This window comes from Meriones unguiculatus, chromosome 9 (assembly GCF_030254825.1).
Source record: "Meriones unguiculatus strain TT.TT164.6M chromosome 9, Bangor_MerUng_6.1, whole genome shotgun sequence".
Classification (NCBI taxonomy): domain Eukaryota; kingdom Metazoa; phylum Chordata; class Mammalia; order Rodentia; family Muridae; genus Meriones; species Meriones unguiculatus.
The window spans coordinates 47583094-47602167 of record NC_083357.1 but is presented as its reverse complement, the minus strand read 5'-3'; the positions used below and the strand labels follow the sequence as shown (position 1 = coordinate 47602167).

Genomic DNA, 19074 nt, shown 5'->3' with positions numbered 1-19074 from the left:
ATAATTCTGTACAATAAAAGAACTTCTGGTGGTATCAACATCCCTGATTCCAAGCTATACTACAGAGCAATAGTAATAAAAACTACATGGTATTGATACAGAAACAGACAGGTTGATCAACAGTACCAAACTGATGACCCAGAAATAAACCCACATTCCTAAAGGCACTTGATTTTCAACAAAGAAGCCAAAACAATACAATGGAAAAAAGAAAGCATCTTAAAGAAATGGTGCTGGTCTAACTGGATGTCTGCATATAGAAAAATGCAAATACTCATATTTATCACCCTGCACAAAACTCAAGTCCAAGTGGATCAAAGACCTTGACATAAAACCAGAGACTCTACACCTATTAGAAGACAAAGTGGGGAAAAGTCTGGAGCTCATTGGCATAGGAGACAACTTCCTGAACAGAACACCAATAGCACAGGCTCTGAGACCAACAATTAATAAATGGGAACATGAAACTGAGAAGCTTCTGTAAGTCAAAAGACACTGTCAATAGAACAAAAAGGCAGTCTACAGATTGGGAAAAGATCTATCACCAACCCCTACATCAGACAAAGGACTAATATCTAAAACATACAAAGAACTTAAGAAACTAAACATCTGGGTTGATCAATGGAAGAATGGATACAGAAATTGTGGTACTTTTACACAATGGAATACTACTCAGCAATCAAAAATGAGGAAATTATGAAATTTGCAGGCAAATGGTGGGATCTAGAAAAGATCATTCTGAGTGAAGTATCCCAGAAGGAGAAAGACAAACATGGTATATACTCCCTTATATAGACCTACAAGATATGATAAACATAATGAAGTCTATACACCTAAAGGTGATAAACAAGAAAGCAGACATGAGGTAAGATGATCAATCCTCACTTAGAAAGACAAATTAGATGTGCATAGGACATATGACAGGAGTCTACCACAGAAGGCATCTGAAAGACCCTACCAAGCAGCATTTTAAGACAGATACTAAGACTCATAACCAAACCTTCGGCAGAAGGGGAGTTAGTATGACAGGGAAAGGATAGGAGCCCCACAAGGACCAAATATATCTGGGCACAGGGTTTTTTCTGAAACTGTTTCTCTAACCAAGGACCATGTATGGATATAACCTAGAACCTTTACTTGGATGAAGCTCATGGTAGCTCAATAACCAATTGGTTTCCCATATTAAGGGGAACAGGGACTATCTCTGACAGGAACTCAATGGCAGGCTCTTTGACTCCCCACCCCTGAAGGGAGAAGCAGTTCTGCTAGGCCATAGAGGAGGACTTCGCAGCCAGCCCTGAAGATACCTGATAAAACAGGACCAGAGGAAAGGGGAGGAGGTCCTCCCCAATCAGTGGACTTGGAAAGGGGCAGGGAGAAGCTGAGGGAGGGAGGGTGGGATTGGGAGGGAATAAGGGAGCGGGATATAGAGTTAATAAAATGTAACTAATAATAATAATAAAAAAAGAAATTAAACATCAACAAATCAAATAATCCAATTAAAAATGGGGTACAGAGCTAAACCAAGAATTCACAATAGAGGAATCTTGAATGGCTGAGAAGCACTGAAAGAATTGTTCAATGTCCTTAGCCATCAGAGAAATGCAGATCAAAACGACTCTAAAATTCCATCTTAGACCAATCAGAATGACTAAGAATAAAAACTCAAGTGACAGCACATGCTGGTGAGGATGTGGAGAAAGGGGAACACTCCTCCATTGCCGGTGGGAATGCAAACTTGTACAACCTCTCTGGAAATCAATATGGTGCCTTCTTAGAAAATTGGAAATAGTTCGACCTCAAGACCCAGCCATACCACTGGGCATATACCCAAGAGATGCTCCACCATACAACAAGGACATTTGCTCTACTATGTTCATAGCTACTTTATTCATAAGAGCCAGAAATTGGAAACAACCCAGATGTCCCTCAACTGAAGAATGGACACAGAAATTGTGGTAGATTTAAACAATGGAACACTACTTAGCTATTAAAATAAAGATATCATGAAATTTGCAGGCAAATGGATGGAACTAGAAAAGATCATCCTGAGTGAGGTAACCCACAACCAGAAAGATGCACATGGTATATACATACTCACTTATAAGCGGATATTAGACCTATAGTACAGGACAATCATACTATAGTACACAGACCCAAAGCTAAGTAACCAGAAGAGAAACTGAGGGGGACATCTCTTTGTCAAGCTGGAGACCTGCAATAGAGTAGGCTCTTTGGAGGTGACTCTAGCTGAGACTCCTAACAGGGAGGACAGGAAGACTGAAGTGATCACCTCCTAGCCAGGCAGGACCAGTGGAAGGAGGGGAACGATCCACCAACAAATCCTTTGACCCAAAAATTACCCTGCCTACAAGAAGTGCAGGGATAAAGAAGGAACAGAGATTGAGGGAATGTCCAATCAATAATTGGTCCAACCTGAGACTCACCCCACGGTAGAGAGCCAGCCCCCTACACTATTAATGATGCTCTGCTCTGCTTGCAGATAGGAGCCTAACATGACTGTAGTCTGGGAAACTCCAACCAGCAGCAGATCGGGACAGATGCTGGGACTTGCAGCCAAGCATGGGGTGGAGCTTCGAGAGTCCTGTGGAAGTGTTGGGGAAAGGTGGAAGGACCTGGAGGGGACAAGAACCTCACAAGAACATCAACAGAGACAACTAACCAAGCCCCATGGGGGCTTACAGAGACTGAGACATCAACTAAGGATCATGCATGGTCTGGAACTAGGCCCCCTGCAGTTATATGACCCAAGGGTAGCTTGGTTTTTATATGCCTGGCAAGCTGAGTGGGAGAAGGGGTGCTGTTTCTACCATGGACTCTATGGTCTGCTTTTGGATCACTTCCCCCTGACAGGGCTTCCTTGTCTGGCCTCAGGGGATGAGGGTAGGGGGGGCTCCCCTTTTCTGGGGGAAAAGGGAGAGGGGAAGAGGAAAGGTGAGGAAGGGGGTACTAGGAGGAGAGGAGGGAGGGGGCACCCTTGGGATGTAAATAAACTGAAATAAAAATGAAAATTAATTTTTAAAAGAAATTACATTTTTATTATTTATATTATTTATGATATATATCATACAGGATACTATTTTTAGGGGATAAAGATTTTCATAAATTTTGGACTATGAAGCAGATGAACAGGGTGATTAGGCATCTGCTTTGTGAGGCTTTCTGTGGGGGTGAAGATAAGACAAAAGAGGGTCTGGAAGCCCTGCTGGGCCCAGTAGACATGGGTTACGATGGGGCAGCAGCTGCACCCTCTGAGACTCCACCATCTCATGATCTAGTTAACTCAACTTTAACTGGTTCACCCTGGTTCTGTGTAGAGATGTTGGTACTGTGGGAATGATAAACAGCTTGAAAAAGGCTTTCTTCCTGCTTATCACCAGATCCTTCCTTGAATGTGCAACACCAGTGAGCAACATGCAGTCAGGAACTTGTGCTACTCTTGCCAACCAGCCAAGCTGTACTAACCAGTTCTCTGTCACTCTTTTGTTCTTGTGGTCTATAAAACTGAGTCTGCAGATTGCACTTAGCCCTGGCTTTTCAGGTGGCAATCCTCACTCTTGGCTCAAAGCTCCTTTGCTTACCCACTCTGGTTGATAGTAGTTTATATCACTTTGATTACTAGCTTGACATTAAGAAATGATCACTAGATCCCAGTGCAGTTTTTTCCCACTCTGGGCTGCTTTCTCATTTAGCCTGAACACTAGACTTTTCACCTACCCCTGCTTGGCAAGGCATTCCTGCCTTGAAAGCAAATGACCTGGCATGAAATATATTTTTAATTCCTTGAGCTCTTTATACTATGTATTACAAAATATAAAGTTACCTAAGGCTGTGTCTTGAATAGTGGCCAAATGTGGACCACAGAGCTCTGAGTTTGATCCCAAGCCCACAATAACAGAGGCCTTGACAGTTTAGTCGTAAGTCCCATTTTTTTGTTTTGTAAGACAGGGTCTCACTGTGCTGCCTGGCCTAGCAGTCAATATGTACACAAGGCTGGCCTACAACTCACAGAGTTCAGGTATTTCTTCCTCCTGAATGCTGGCATTAAGGAATAAGATGAAGCCACCAGTTACACTATTTCACTGCTTTTCATTGTTTTTCACAGAGAAAACAATAGTTTCTATTTGTCTGTCTTGAGGATGTGCAGCCCTGTATGGGGTTGATCTTTGCTGCTGGAGGCTGGGGCTCCTAGGGCAATCTCAGGAAGCAGGTACAGAAATGCTTATGGAAAATTCATATCCTAGGGCTCTGACCTTGTGCCAGTGGATCCTTTACTCTAGTGATCTCTAGTGAAGGGCTCACTGAAGTTTCCCCAAAATGAGAGAGCATGCCACAATCCCCCTATTGGTACTTGAGAGGTCAGCAATGTCATCACAAACAGGGTGTGGGGTCACTGTCCCTCATCTGTACTCCAGGATCGTCCATAAGGCCTCTGTCTGGACAAAACAAGGACTCAGTCCTTAGACTCTGGATTGCCTTCCAGATAATCCTGTAAGCTTAGTTGACTTTCAGCAACTCTTTGTGATGTTCCTGACTGAGATGCTGGCAACTGCTCTGGACATCACGTGGCTCTTCCCTTCCTGTTTAACTGCTTCTCAACTTACTGGCTCCTATTTTCCTCCATTTACTACCTGGGTGTCGCTCAAACTTGCAGTCTTGGGCATTCTCTAGTATATGCTTGCAGCCATTCCTCCCTGTGCTCCAGTTCTTACTCTAAAGGGGGCTCTGTTCTAATGGGGTACAGGAAATGTCTGGAGCTGCCGGAGGGAAAGCTGTGTCAGCTTCCCTGGGCTTCTAGCAGTCTCTCGGAACCCAGGAAAGATAGGTTCTTCCTTTCTTCCTTCCTTCTTTGGCCTTATAATAAACTCACATGGTTCTTTTCTGTTAGCAAAGTTAAGGCTTAAAGGATTAGATGAGAATTTATGGCTGAGTAATGAAATTTCCTTTTTAAACTCAGGTCTGTCTCTTAACTATTACTTATTGAGCACAGTTCTTCACTACTGCCTCCTTCCCCCATTACTTTCTTCTGGATTCTGGAAGGAGAAATGAATCTGTCACGCAGACCCCTGAGTTAGTTTCTGATGTCCAGAGTGTTATCGCTGCTTCTGAAAACAATACTGCTGTCAGTGGAAGGGCTGAACCACCTGCTCCTAGGTTTCAGACCCTGTTAGCTATCTTGCTCCAGAGATATGGTATTGTCTTACCATGCTGAGTGCAGAGCAACATCCAGTGTCCTTCACTCAGCATACACTGCTCACACCAGTCCCTCTAAGAGCTCAGGGATAACAAGGGTGAAGGCCAGCCCCACTGAAACAACTTCTCATCTTCAATCCACCCAGTCACCTTTTCCTTACACTCTTTCCTTTGGTGATGTTCTCAAGCCATCTTTTTCCCTGTCCCAAATGCTTCTCGATTTCTTACTTACCCTATTAGCCTTCTGCTGAAGAAGAAATCCCTCCTATTTCTTATCGCTGCTCTCCACATAAGGGAATCTAAGTCTGATGCTTTCCTTTTAGTCACTGCCCAGAGACTGCATACATCCTGCCTCACACCCACAAGGTGGACTGTAACAAAAGGTTATGGCTTTGTTCTTTCTCTGCAAGGAATGTTTCCTCCCCTGGGCTATCTGGCAAGAGCAGCAGCTCATCCCTAAACAGTATTTTTTTTCCTCCCAGTTATAAAAACATCAGAAATTCTAGTCAAATGACTGCTGTGCTCTTCAAAGACACACACATGAGAGGGTTTTATTTGTAGAAATGCTATGACTATCACTCAAAAGAGCCTAAATTGTCTACTAAACAATTTATTAATTCCCTTTAAAAACAAAGCTTATTGAAACTTCTCTCCCCACCCCTCGTCGACACAGTTTTCTAAGTAGCCCCAGCTAGCCTAGAACATGTGATTCTCTCATCTCAGCTTCCTTTCTTAATTGTGAGGTTATAAGTGTACACCATCATGACTGGCTAGGATACCTTCTTTTATTCTACCCTACATTCAACCAACCAACCAACCAACCAACCAACCAACCAACCAACCAACCAACCAACTCAATTAGCCCCATTTTCAGAGGGCTGCTAGAAGGAATATGACCAAAAGTAGGCACAGCACAGCATGTTCAAAGTGCCATGTAACACTGGTGATAGGAAGGAATGCACCAACGAAAATTCCAGGTACCTCATAGTTTTGTTCAGCAGTAGCTCAGCTGAAGGAAACACAGTCCTAGCACCCAAGCTACCTTCAAAGAGAAGGGGCTTCCGAGTGCTACCTATGCTGAGAGACAATGCTGCAGGCTGCTGGGCCTTGCCTGCAGTTCAGAGGTGTGCAACACATTTCAGTAAGCAGGTGAAGAAAGCTTTCCTCACAGTACTGTGTACAGTTGACGGGATGCTAAAAATCTAACTGTCCTCAACTTAAATGTTTCTTACCCATTCATTCAAGCAAAAAATACTCATTTACTAGGGTTCGGGGGAGAAGGATAGCTGCATGTACTTGAGTGTCTCATTCATTCACTGCTATGTTGTAGGCATTGTGCTTTACCACAAGAATGTAAGTTAAGAACTATTTGCTATTTGTTATCACAACAATGACCTCATAATGACATTCTGTTTTTGTTGTTTTAAAACAGTGTATCACTATGTAGCTCAGGTGGCTTACTAGGTAGAGAGACAAGGTTGCTTTTTCTTAGCAGGCATTAGCTGGTTATACTTCTTTGTCTAGAGATGGGCCCTTTGTGAAATCCCCGCATGTCTGCTGTTAATGCTCAGAGCTTTTATTCTTCCTATCACTCTTAGTACTTTGAACTTGTTTTGTCACTGTAGCTGATATTGTATCTTCCCTGAGTCTTCAAAGCACAATCACTCTTAACATATTTCCTCCAGCATCCCACTATACACTAGGTTTATCTTTAACTAATTCAAGCAAATCAATAGTAATAAGAACTTACAGTGTGGCTACTCTCAGGTAAATATACAAAATATGACAAAAAATATAATTGTAATAAAAAATGGAGACTCTTTCTTATTCAAGACTACTGCCCAACAACAACTAAAACAAATAAAAACGGGCCTGTTAAATAGTTCAGTGAGTGCAAGTGCTTGAGTTGCATCCCTGGTAGGAAGAGAGAATCAACTCCTGAAAGATGTCATCTACCCTCCACATGTAAGCTATGTTATGTATGCACCTGCAAACACACACAACACCATCACCACCAATAATAATAATAATAATAATAATAATAATAATAATGATAGTAAATAATGATAAGCTTCAGGTTATAATAAAACAATTCAGTTTATATTTCACTTAAGTTGGAGAGGAATTGAAAATACTGACATTTTAAAAACATTTCATTTATATTTAGTTTTATATAATGTAACATTTGTACATGTCTTTTATATACTTTAATAATGATGAAAGTGATGTGAGTTCCTGCCATTGGGCTATATAAATGAGAATATCTATGCTAAAAGAGTTAATTTACTAGCTGTACAATCAATAGGAAAGGCTGGACTCTAGACAATTGCATCACCAAGTTAAATATTTTCCACTACGCCAAGCTTCTACTGTGTTCATGATATCTAATTTTAAACCAAATAAAATAAGTATATGAACATTGAAAAAGTATACTTTGATTCCATGCATAGCCAGTTTGAAAGAAAAATGGGAATAAGAGAATTAACAAGCCAAGCACACAGAAGAAAAGACTATGGACTAGAAAATTTCAGACAGGGAAACAGGATAAGGGAGAGAAAGACAGTCAGGGTATCTGAAAGGAAGAATGAGCTGAAGTCTGGGTCCTTTGAGGCCCTCTCCAACACACATAAGATTTTACAATTCCACCAGTCTTGCTCTATACTTTTTCTATCCATCTAATCTATCCAGGAAGCCAATGGTTAGTATTTCAGATTCTTAGAACCCTAACCTTTTATCAGTTGAATTACTGTAAATAATTTCCTTCTACATGTCTATGAATAAAACTAAAAACAATTTGCTTAAGAAAATGTACATATCTTGTGTCTAAAAAAAAATCAATGAGAAAGAACCACTTACCTGGAACTACCAAGTATACTTGTAAAAAGAAAGGAAGAAAGAAAAACAAGACGGCTACTGCCTAAACAGTAAACACACAAATGTTCCTATGTCTATATCATTCACTATTCTGTAAGATATACTATAATAAATAAGATAATAAACAAAATATAATATAGCATATTAGTAACATGATTAATGATGAATAGCAATTATATTAATACATAACGCATATTTACTGCTTCTTTTTATCTAACTGTTTAAGGAAATTAGGTTAAACTGCTTTCAAAATGATGTCAAAACATACTACCATATTGGTAATTAATAAATTATCAGTTTGGTATAATATTTTAATGAGAATAGGCTTGGTAGATACTGTTTTTGAACTCCAGCACCCACTTAGTAATTTCTTGACTTTGGGAAAATTACTTAAAATCCTAAGTCTTGGTTTGTTTATTTATAACATGGGATGGATAGGGCCAGTGAGATGGCTAAATGAGGAAAGGTTCTATGAATCTAATTTGGTTTCCTAATCCTAAAAGGTGTCAGGAAAGAACCCACTCCCAAGAGTTGTCCTCTGACTTCCACATGTGGACCAGGACACATAAACACACACACCCACACACACCCCCAATAAGTGAATACAATTTAAAATGGTAGGAATAATGACATATTTGCCATAAAGGTAGTTCTACAAATGAACTGTATGCATGAAATTGTACCTTGTACACAGTAACTGTTATCTTTTTATCTCTTGTGGTGGTCATCAACCCAGATGCACAAAACTTAACTACAGTATGTCTTTTTGCTTACTGTAAAGGCTTTATGAAAGCCGTTTAATATCATATGTGGACATCAACTGTTTTAAGTCAAGTATGGGTGCTCATTATTACTGCTAAGAACCAGGACATGCATCAGTCATTTCAGGTCAAAAAGGACACTCATTATTTACTCCTGAGAAATAGGAGGGACAGCCTGGCATAGATCCTTCACCTCAAAGTCTATCAGCTGCAGGTCAGCTATGAGTGTCACCAGCAGTCCACTGCTGTAGAGCTCCTGTGCCAGCTGAGCCACTGCTTCCGTGGGGGGCTCCTTGTCGTTTGTACCACACAGAATTTCCTTCATTGCCTGCAGAGACTTTGACACTTCTTCTGAGGCCTAGTGAGCAGAAAGTATGTTAATAGTTAAAAAGAATACAAACTTTAGGCTTTAAGGGAGCACACAGCTCCCCCCAACACACACACACACACACACACACACACACACACACTTCTTGTGTCTTGTGTATTTATAATCAAAGGTCATTTTCTGCCTAGCAATAAAAAAATAGTAGCAACAACAAAAATAATAGTAAGGTATTGTTGTTTTTTAATCTTAAAAATGTTTCAAAAATTTATGTGAAAAGATCCCTAATATTTCTTATTAGACAATATAACTAAAGTCTCAAATGATATTCATAATCTTGGTAGAAACTAAAAAGAAAGTGTATTCTTGAAAATTAAGTTGAGTGTACTGAGGACTTACCAACTGCTACAAGTCTTTAAGTCTTTTGCTAAGGTTTTTCAATGAATTCCTACTGTCTTGATCTTCTAATGGCTCAGGCATAAAATCCTAAGTTGTCAAAATTCATAAGCTTTGACATACTTATTCATTCTACACACTCATACTTTTTGTATTTGTAAAACTTAGAGCAGTTTACTACAGTTCAGGAATACTATGCAGATACACAGAGACAGAATGTGGATTAGTGTCAGAACCTGGGGAGTGGGGTGTGAGGAATGACTACTAATGGGTGCGGATTTCTTCTGGGAATGGTAGAAATGTTCTCAAATTAGATAGTGGTGATGGTTGCACAATCTTGTGTATTATAAAAACCCAGAGTTGAGAAATTATATATGAGAAATATCTCGAAAACTTTCATTAAACTAGTACAGTTGACAAAAGAAAGCCTAACATATTTAACAATTTGTATTTCAATTAGGAAAAAAGTTATTTTGGTTCACTTTCTATTGTAGTATAACAGTAATCAAAAATGAGAAGAAAACGAGTGGAATAAGACAAATTATAAAACAATAACTTATGTCAGCATGGCACTACTTTTTAAAAGGCATTTATCAAATTTTGAAGCTTATTATAGTTTAAAAATAATTATAAAGAAAACTTCTCTATTGTGAGCATAAGCCAAGAGACCATATTTTCAGCACCCTGTCACTGTGAGTGTGCCTTTTTACCTTTTTGTAATTCACAAATTACAATAATATACAGCTTAAATATTCCCCCAAAGCCTATGTGTTCAGTGGGGCAGTCCTGGAGGCAATAGGACCTAATGGGAGGTCTCTCCTAGTCACTGGAAATATGCTTTTGAATGAGATTGTAGACCACATCATCTTCTTTTTTTTTTTTCTTTCCTTTTCCATCCTACCTGTGTCACTTGCTTCCCACATGATATGCTGTCCCTACCAGCAGCTCCAGAGCAGAGACCACAGACTCAAGTTTCTAAAACTCTGAGGACAAATAAACTTTGCCTTTTTATAGCTGAAAATATTATGTATTTTGTTAAAATGTCATCTAACTTCCACAATAATGACTGTTTTACTTTTCGGTATTTTCCTTACCTTTGTGTTACATGGCTGTAGCTAGTCCTGTAATTTTGAAATTTAAAAAGACCTGTATCATAGAGATGCTGGCATCTCTACTGCTCCACTCACACGGGTGCTGCAACTTCTTGGTTCCTATTGTTTGTGGATCTGGGAGCTGTTCTCACTGAGAAGCTGTGAACTACAATGCAGTGTACATTCTCACACGTTTCTCCTGTGTGCATGTCCAAGAATGTGCCCAGGCTCCGCTAGTGGGACTGTAGGATCTTAGCAGATACTTATTTCCTACTCATCAGATAGTCCTAAATGTATCTCCAAAGCTCAGAGGAATGTGCTTTGTCGCTTGCAGTGAACAGAAGTGCTTCTGCTCTGAATCTTTGTCAACAATCTATGAATGTGGATGTGCTGTGCCTAATTAACTGTTTCCCAATTATAAATGAAAACAAGTTGTTTTCCTTTTGTTGTTTGTCATACTTCATGAAGGTTAATTTTAGTTTCATTTGAATCAAAATTTGGCTCAATATCTCAAAGAATATCAGAATTAGAATAAGATATTTCTCCAATTCCTTTGAAGATTTAAGGTTTTATCACATACTGGGACAGAAGTATACTATGACCCTAAGGTCTTTTAATTTATAACAGGTTATTTTGAGTCTAGTCACTGCAGATAAAACCAAGTATGTAGGACTTAAAATTCCTTCTGAAGGATAAACATAATCCTCCCTCCCTATGAAGAAGACTCACTTGGTCTGACCTCAGTGTGAAATGAAGTGTGCCAATTCTTTCTTTCACATCTGTCTTTTTGTCTTGCCTTTTCCAAAATGGCCACGTTGTCTTTCAGAATCTTGATAATTTCTGATGGATTTTTGTGCCATTTACTAAACAAAGGCACTCTTTTCATCTATCAAAATCACTTCTTCTAATAGAAAATGCTAATAATAAATAATTGTCTTATTAACAATGATGCAATTAGTCATTGAAGAATATTATAACTATAGCACACACACCCATAATACAACAATAAAGGACATATATCTTGAAGCTTTGATATCTACAGAGACTTGGGGTGAGTCAGAGGCTCTGGACAGTAAACCAAAGGTTCAGTACAACAAACCCAATGGTTCCTACCTGCCTATGAACATAACAGGGAACAGACTTAACAATTCTTCATTAAGCTTTTACATGGGATACACACATTTTAACAATTGCTTTGTTTTGAAACATACCTTGTCTGACTTTTTGTCTTGCTTTTCCAAAATTGCCAGGTTGTCTTTCAAAATTTTCACAATTTCTACTGGATTTTTGTGTGATTTACTAAACAAAGGCATTTTTTTTTCATATAAAAATTGCTTCTTCCAATATGGAATGCTAAAAAGAACAAACAATCCAAGTTAAATAAAATGGTAACTTTTAACTTTTAACATGTCTAATTGTTATATCGTGGCACAAAGTTTTCAGTAATACCACTTTAATAATTTAAAACATTAAACTTATCAAGTTGAGTTTCAAGTTTGATACTAAATTTAAAAACATATAAAATATTTTAAGAAAGATGTAATTTTTCTATAAAAACAAGGATTTTACAAAGATAGGGAGTATTTATTGAGAACAGACTGGTCTTTAAAACAGACAGGGCTAGGATTCATATTACTGTGAAAAAGCAATATGAAAAAGTATTGTACCAAGTATACTAGCAATCCAAAACTGCAATTTAAGTCTTAAAATCCTCACTGCCATGGTGGAGGGTAAGGAGAGTAGGCAAGTTGTCAATTTTAGAGGCTGACAATACTTGTTCCATAGACTAGAGAAATGGCTGTCACTGCCTGACTGCACTAAGAGAAACAAATCTTATAATCTAATGGAAGGGTCCATCTAGTAAAAGAATAGCCATTAATTTATATCTTTTAATAAAATACTTCAAGGTACTAAAAATATGATCAAATACAGTAAAGGTCCCTATGACTCAAACACACAGAGATGATTATCACTTCATATATATTCCTTTTACAGTTTCTCCACATACAAAGATAAACATATGTTTATGCAAAACTAGACTAATATCAAGCATAATATTTGGCAACTTTCCTGTGTTATACCCTGAATATCATTCTCTAGGCATGATTAATTCTACTACAGTATTTAAAATTTTTATCTTATTCATTTTTTATGTATGTGTAAAATGTGTGTGTGTATGTGTGCATGGATTATAAACATGCTTAAGCCATAATGCACATGTGGTGGTCAGAAGACAAATTTCAAGAGTCAGTTCTCTCCTTTCACAATGGGTTTTTGGCAGAACCTACATCATCAGGCTTGTATGGCTGTTTTAATCCATACCTTACCAGCCCTATGCCCACATTTTTAATAACAATATCATATTAATTATATAAATATGCTATAATTTATTTTATCAGCACCTTATTAGTAAACATGAAAGATTTTTCATTTTGTCCAATAATTGTAATTAGTTATTATTATACCTAAACAACACACCATTGACAGCAGCACCCTCCCCCGGTGTTAGAACACTGTACCAAATTCCTCATCTCACTAGATTCCTATCTACTTCCAGTCTTTTCCCAGAATCTCTGACACATGAGCTACTTTATAATTATCCAATAAATTCCTTCAAGTTACAACACCAGTATTTGTTACCTGCAATCAATAATTCCAGTGGAAGACATAATTTAAATAGAAACCAAAACAGCTGCTCTGAACTCTGATAATACAACAGCAAATTTAAAAACATTTCTGCTTTCAGAAGCTCCTCAATGAAGGCAGGGACTGTGTGAGGGGAACTTACTAACTTTGAGTCCAAGGGAAAGTTTGTATGTGCAGGCAAAACTCTCAAGTACATAAAAATAAACACACTAGAATTTTAAAAGATATCAAATGCATGTATAATCGCTCTCTCTCTCTCTCTCTCTCTCTCTCTCTCTCTCTCTCTCTCTCTCTCTGCAGTCTTACTTCACCAGTGGAAACAACCAGAACACTTAGAATTTCAACTAAGTACTTCTGGACCTTAAAACAGTACAAGAGAAGATTTAGAAATGCAAACAATCAGTTACATGTTCTGCACAGGAACCTTGCTGAGCCATGAACAAGCAAAACCCCTCTCTGTTCTTTAGACCTTTGGACTATGGGAAGGGCAAACACTTGAGACACAACAGTACAAATCAGTACCCCTTAGCACAGTGCCCTTTTTGGAAACATTGCCAAAATATCTCAGGGTACTGTTGACTGAAATAAGTGCTATATCAAATTCATGTAATAACATTTTATAATTAACCCGTACTTTGAGGGAAATCAAGATACTCCCTCAAGTCATAAAGCTCTGGGATTCCACCTTCCAGAACCCCAGATAGCTAATGCAGAGACTTCCCGAATGCCCATTTCTTATCAGATTGGCCAGGCCACCCATCCCCTTTGCACACAAACCTGACTGCTGACTTTACACTGGACACTGTTTGATATGTACCTAGTGCATGCAGTCACACTCTTTACCTCAGAGCTCACTTAACAGTGAGCCAACTGAGACTTAGAACCATTTGCTACATAAATACATGCACAGGCTAGCCTATGGCTCAGTAGTCTAGTGTGTACAACGCCCTCCGTTCATTCCCAGTACTGGGAAAACAATACTTGAGTTCCCATCTAGTCTTGATAAATAGACTAAATTCAGAGGTTAATATTTGTGACTATCACTTTTCTATTTTTAAATAAATAAAATAGGGTAAGTAAAATCAAATAAAGTTAAGCCAGAAAAGGTTAAAAAATGATAATGATAATATTTTAAAATTTAAACTGATGGCAAAGGGTAAGTCAGCCACTACAAAAGGATAACAGGGCACAAAATCACAATAAAAAAGATATAATGGCTCATGCCTTGTCTGAAAAATATTTAAGTTCCATCACTTACAAGGATTTTGCTAGTAAAGATTAATGATAAGATAGAAATTTAAGTTTGTTTTGTAGCTTTTAAAAGAAACAAATAATCATCTTTCAAAAGGCACATTCCAACAGAATGGCCTTTTAAAAACAATAACAGAAAAATATCCTCAGACTGGCCAGACCCTTATAGAACCACAAGAAAATAGACATGGTTCTGGGAAGAAAAGTATCTATAGCTTCACAATTAAATCTCCTGCTAACATTATTTCTGTACATACAAATTATAAACAACATCTATAAATATAAAGCTAAAAAGATTAAATGGAACCAAGCCCACAAACAGCTCGGCAAAATTAATACTAAAAATAAAAAATGGAGCCAGGCAGTAGTGGCTCACATCTTGAATCACAGCACTTGAGAGACAGAGGCAGGCAGATCTTTGTGAGTTTGAGGCCAGCTTGGTCTACAGTCTGAGTTCCAGGATAGCTAGAGCAACACAGAGAAACCCTGTCTCGAAAAACAAAAATAAACAAACAAAAAGATTCTTGAAAGGAAGCCTTTATATTTGTTTGGCAGGATATGTGGGAGGATGTGACTCTAAAACTATAATTCATTTGCATGAGAATAATAATAATAATAACAATGATAATAATAATAATAATAATAAAAGAATTAAAAAAGTTAAAAAGCAAACTACCCCAAATAGCTCCAAGAAAAGAAACAGTGATAGAAGTAGAAAGAACTGAATTGGAGACAAGAAAATTTCTCTGGAGCTATTTCATCCCAGGACTGGTAACACCCACCTATGCTGTGCCACACTTCAACCCATGGAAGAGGGGTGATCACCTGGGCACAGCCAGAATGTGCACTGCACCAGGCTCCATAATTAGGTCACAAATGGATTGTGACACAAGCTAATCAAAATACGAAAAAGATGAGAGATAACATTGGTGAGAATATCACAAAAGAGGACTCCTATGTGCTGGAGCTGGAGCTGGAGATGTAAATTGCTATAGATAGGTCAAAAAATGGTATGGAGGTCCTCAAAAAAATTACAAGTAGAATTACCAACCAGTTGGTCAATGTCAGGAGACACTGCTTCAGGAGACATGCCCAAAGGTACTAAACTCAGCTCAACATAGAAAGGGACACTTGAATCTTGTGATCCTGGCAGCATTGCTCACACAATTAACACACATAATTAACAAGTCTACTAATATATGAATAAAAACAGACACCACAGTCAGCGTTAAAAAACAGGAATGAGATAGAATCCCTAGGATCTACCTAAAGGTAGAAGGTGAAAACCAGTTCCATAAGCATGACCCACTGTGGTGCTCGTGTGCACACACACACACACAAACACACACACACACACACACACACACACGAAACTGAAGGGAAGAGGGTCATATCATCTGTGACAAAATGGATGGATCATTACTGAAATGAAAAGACAAAACAACTGAACTCATAGAAATTGAGAGTAGCATGACAGCTGACAGAGGTGGGGAACCGAGAAGTAAGGTAACATTTCAGCTAGAAAGAAGGCATTATTTTCAGATCCATTATCATAAGGTGACTAAGAGCAGTATAATATAGTCTATATCTCAAAATAAAATTTTAATAGCACTTCTCTTGTTGATATTTTAAGCTAAATGAAATAATATGTTCTAATATAAGGAAAGTTATTTTCTAATACTATTTTATTTAATATAACAAATTATAGTTTTAATGTTCTAATAAAATGGTTAAATAATAATAAAATTTTTATTTTCATCACTTTGTTTTGTTGAGATGGGGTTTCTCTCTGTAGCCTTGGCTGTCCTGGAACTCAGGACAGAACTCACTCTGTAGACCACACTGGCCTCAAACTCAGAGATCCACGTGCCTCTGCCTTCTGAGTGCTGGGATTAAAGACATGTGCCACCATAGCCCAGCCTATTTTTGCCACTTTTAATTATGTGCATGCATGTGGGCCTATGTGTGGGTCTGTGCATATGAAAAGTGCACAAGCAGTAAGATCTTCTGAAGCCGGAGTAAAAGACCTTGATTAGCCACCCATTACGGGTGGGGAACAGAACCCAGTCCTCTATAAGAGAAATACATGCTCTCAACTGCTGGGTCATCCAGCCCCTAAATAAAGTATCTTTAAAGAAGGAGAAAGCAATGCCCCAGTTTTCTCTCTTGGGAAGGGTGAAACAAAGCAAGCTCTCTGGCTCTTGCTGGAGCATCCTAATGTGTGCTATGCCCCAACTCACCTGTCCCCCAGGTTCTCACTGCTCTCAGTTATTTACAGTTCCAAACATTAACTGTATCATATACTCCACTGCATGTTTGCTTACACACTTGTGCCAGGTTTCTCCAGGGCAGTGATTTCAACATTTTTTTTTTTTTACTAGAAAGTATAAACAGTATTACAAAATCAGTTATTCCTAAAATTCATGATTTGATACAGTTCAAATCACAGGTTAAAAAACACTCAACTGAACTTATTAATGAATAGCAAGTAAGGATGAAAGATTTGGCTTTCTTATATTTCTGCAAATGTAAAGTGACACTATGGACTTCAGTATATTAAGCTTGTTTTCTACTACTGTATTTTTCCCTCAGCCCAGTAACAAATTTTAGAAATATTAGCAAGGAGGGAATGAAATGCAATGAACAGATAAATGGGAAATTATCAGAGACAGGTACTAATACAGATAAAACTTTCAGCTTTAGAAGCAATGAAATAAATCTTGAAGAAAGGACCAGAGTATTGCTTGTTACAGAGTTGTGGTGAGAATACATTTTTTTAACAGAAATGTTATGTGACTATGTCTTTGTTTTGACCCCAGGTGTGCAATATGGGGCTGCTTCAGACTGTCCACAGCGGCTTACTAGGATTTGCTTCGTGCTCTAGGAGGAACATGATTTTGCCAGCTGAAGACAGATTTCATTTGGTATTCTGGGGACTCTTCAGAGCGTATAAAAATGCCAGAGCCCCACGAGGGGAAGCTGATGCTCCTCCTCCTGCTGTCCTTGTGGTTGGTTGCTAGATTGCTGGCTGCTGACTGGAGCTGTCTAACAAGGAAGATCAAACTGCTCCCAAGGAACTCCATGCCCCTAACCTTCTTTCTCTCCTACCTAGTGTTGTGGGGTTGGAAAGGATAGGGGTGATGCAAAAATAGAAAAAAAGGACCCAATAAATAGCCCCAAGTCTGTCTACACAGAGTGCTTGCTTAGAACACTATAGACCCAGAGTTCTATCATAGACCCAGAGTTCTATCATTCGCAGTACAGTGAAAAAAAACAACTCAAAGAAAAAGGCTGCAAAGTCAATGTTGCTCTATATATACTACAAATACAAAACTGTGAATTTCTATACATAAAATAATTAAAACTTCAGGCAAATGAGAATTCTGTGCTAGGGATTCAAAGGAGAATTGGTTAGCATTACTCTAAAAGAATGCCAACGAGGCACCACGGTAAGAGGAGGGTTATTTGTTCAAGCCCAGCCTGTGCTTCATAGCAAGACCTTGTAAGTTAACCAATTAAACCCCAACTCTTTGAAAAGAAGAAAAAAATCCTCTAGAGAAATGACACATAGCAGAAAAACACAGAGGAAATGTAGTTAACGAATACATAGTAAATGTTTAACCACTTTCTTTAACTTAAAACTGACCTAACAGCTGGGTGAGGTGGTATTCACTTGAAACCTGAATGATGGCAAAGTGGAGATGTGTGAATGCCAGGCCCTGCTGACCGCCAGTTTAGACTAACACGTGAGCCCTGTCCAATGAGAGACCCATTTCAACAAGGTTGACAGCCATTCTCAGCCACACCTCGGTCCTTTGGTTCCACAGGTGTGTGTGCATGTGTACTTGCCCACACATGTGCCCACAACACATATATGCACAAGGAGTTAATACAGTTAATAGTGTAGCCTCTGGGTAGCACAGTCAAAAGGTTTAATGAGTGGCAACTGCATTCATCATGGAAACACCTTTCATATAGTACTTAAAATTACTAAACAACCCTTTTTGTTTAAAGTTCACACTGTGGAATCCTTTTAACCATGAGTCATGGAGTTTCATGAAGAGTGGCACGTGGCTCAGGTTCCAGACAGAAAGCCAAAAAGATCATTTAGTTCTGTGCCCAATGAACACAGGCAGGGAGACTGTGTAGTACATTTTGCCAGCACTCCTAACTTTCTGTCTGAGAGCCACTAAAGATGGCCCAATGACAGTCATTTGAGCAATTTAAAAGGAAAGTGGGTATGAGAGGCATTACATGTCCTTGTTGCTATCTTACTTCAAATACTTCAAACGGGTATAAATGTCTGTCTTGGGTGGTTAGTGAATATTTTTAGGCCTTTTTTTCTCACTTCCAACTGTGCTTTTCAATAGCAGTTCTCCATTCAAAGGTCTCACCACGATTATGAAGGGAGTGATGAATCTACCTCTGAAGCATAAATAAATCTCAGGAATTGAACAAACACAAAAGCATCTATATGACCTCAACTGCCAACCTGTTACTTAAAAAACCTGAACTT

General features: G+C 38.6%; 1 protein-coding gene across 5 annotated transcripts in view; it reads right to left on the bottom strand.

Moving 5' to 3' along the window:
- Cab39l (calcium binding protein 39 like) overlaps positions 1 to 19074 on the bottom strand; it is a 117503-nt gene that overhangs the window by 55244 nt on the left and 43185 nt on the right. For all 5 annotated transcript variants that reach the window (XM_060391104.1, XM_060391107.1, XM_060391105.1 and 2 more), the window contains 2 exons: positions 11873 to 12014; positions 9043 to 9207 (listed from right to left, as the gene is read on the bottom strand). In XM_060391104.1, the coding sequence (XP_060247087.1) occupies positions 9043 to 9207; positions 11873 to 11974 (267 nt within the window). In that variant the 5' untranslated portion in view covers positions 11975 to 12014. The remainder of the gene's footprint in view (positions 1 to 9042; positions 9208 to 11872; positions 12015 to 19074) is intronic.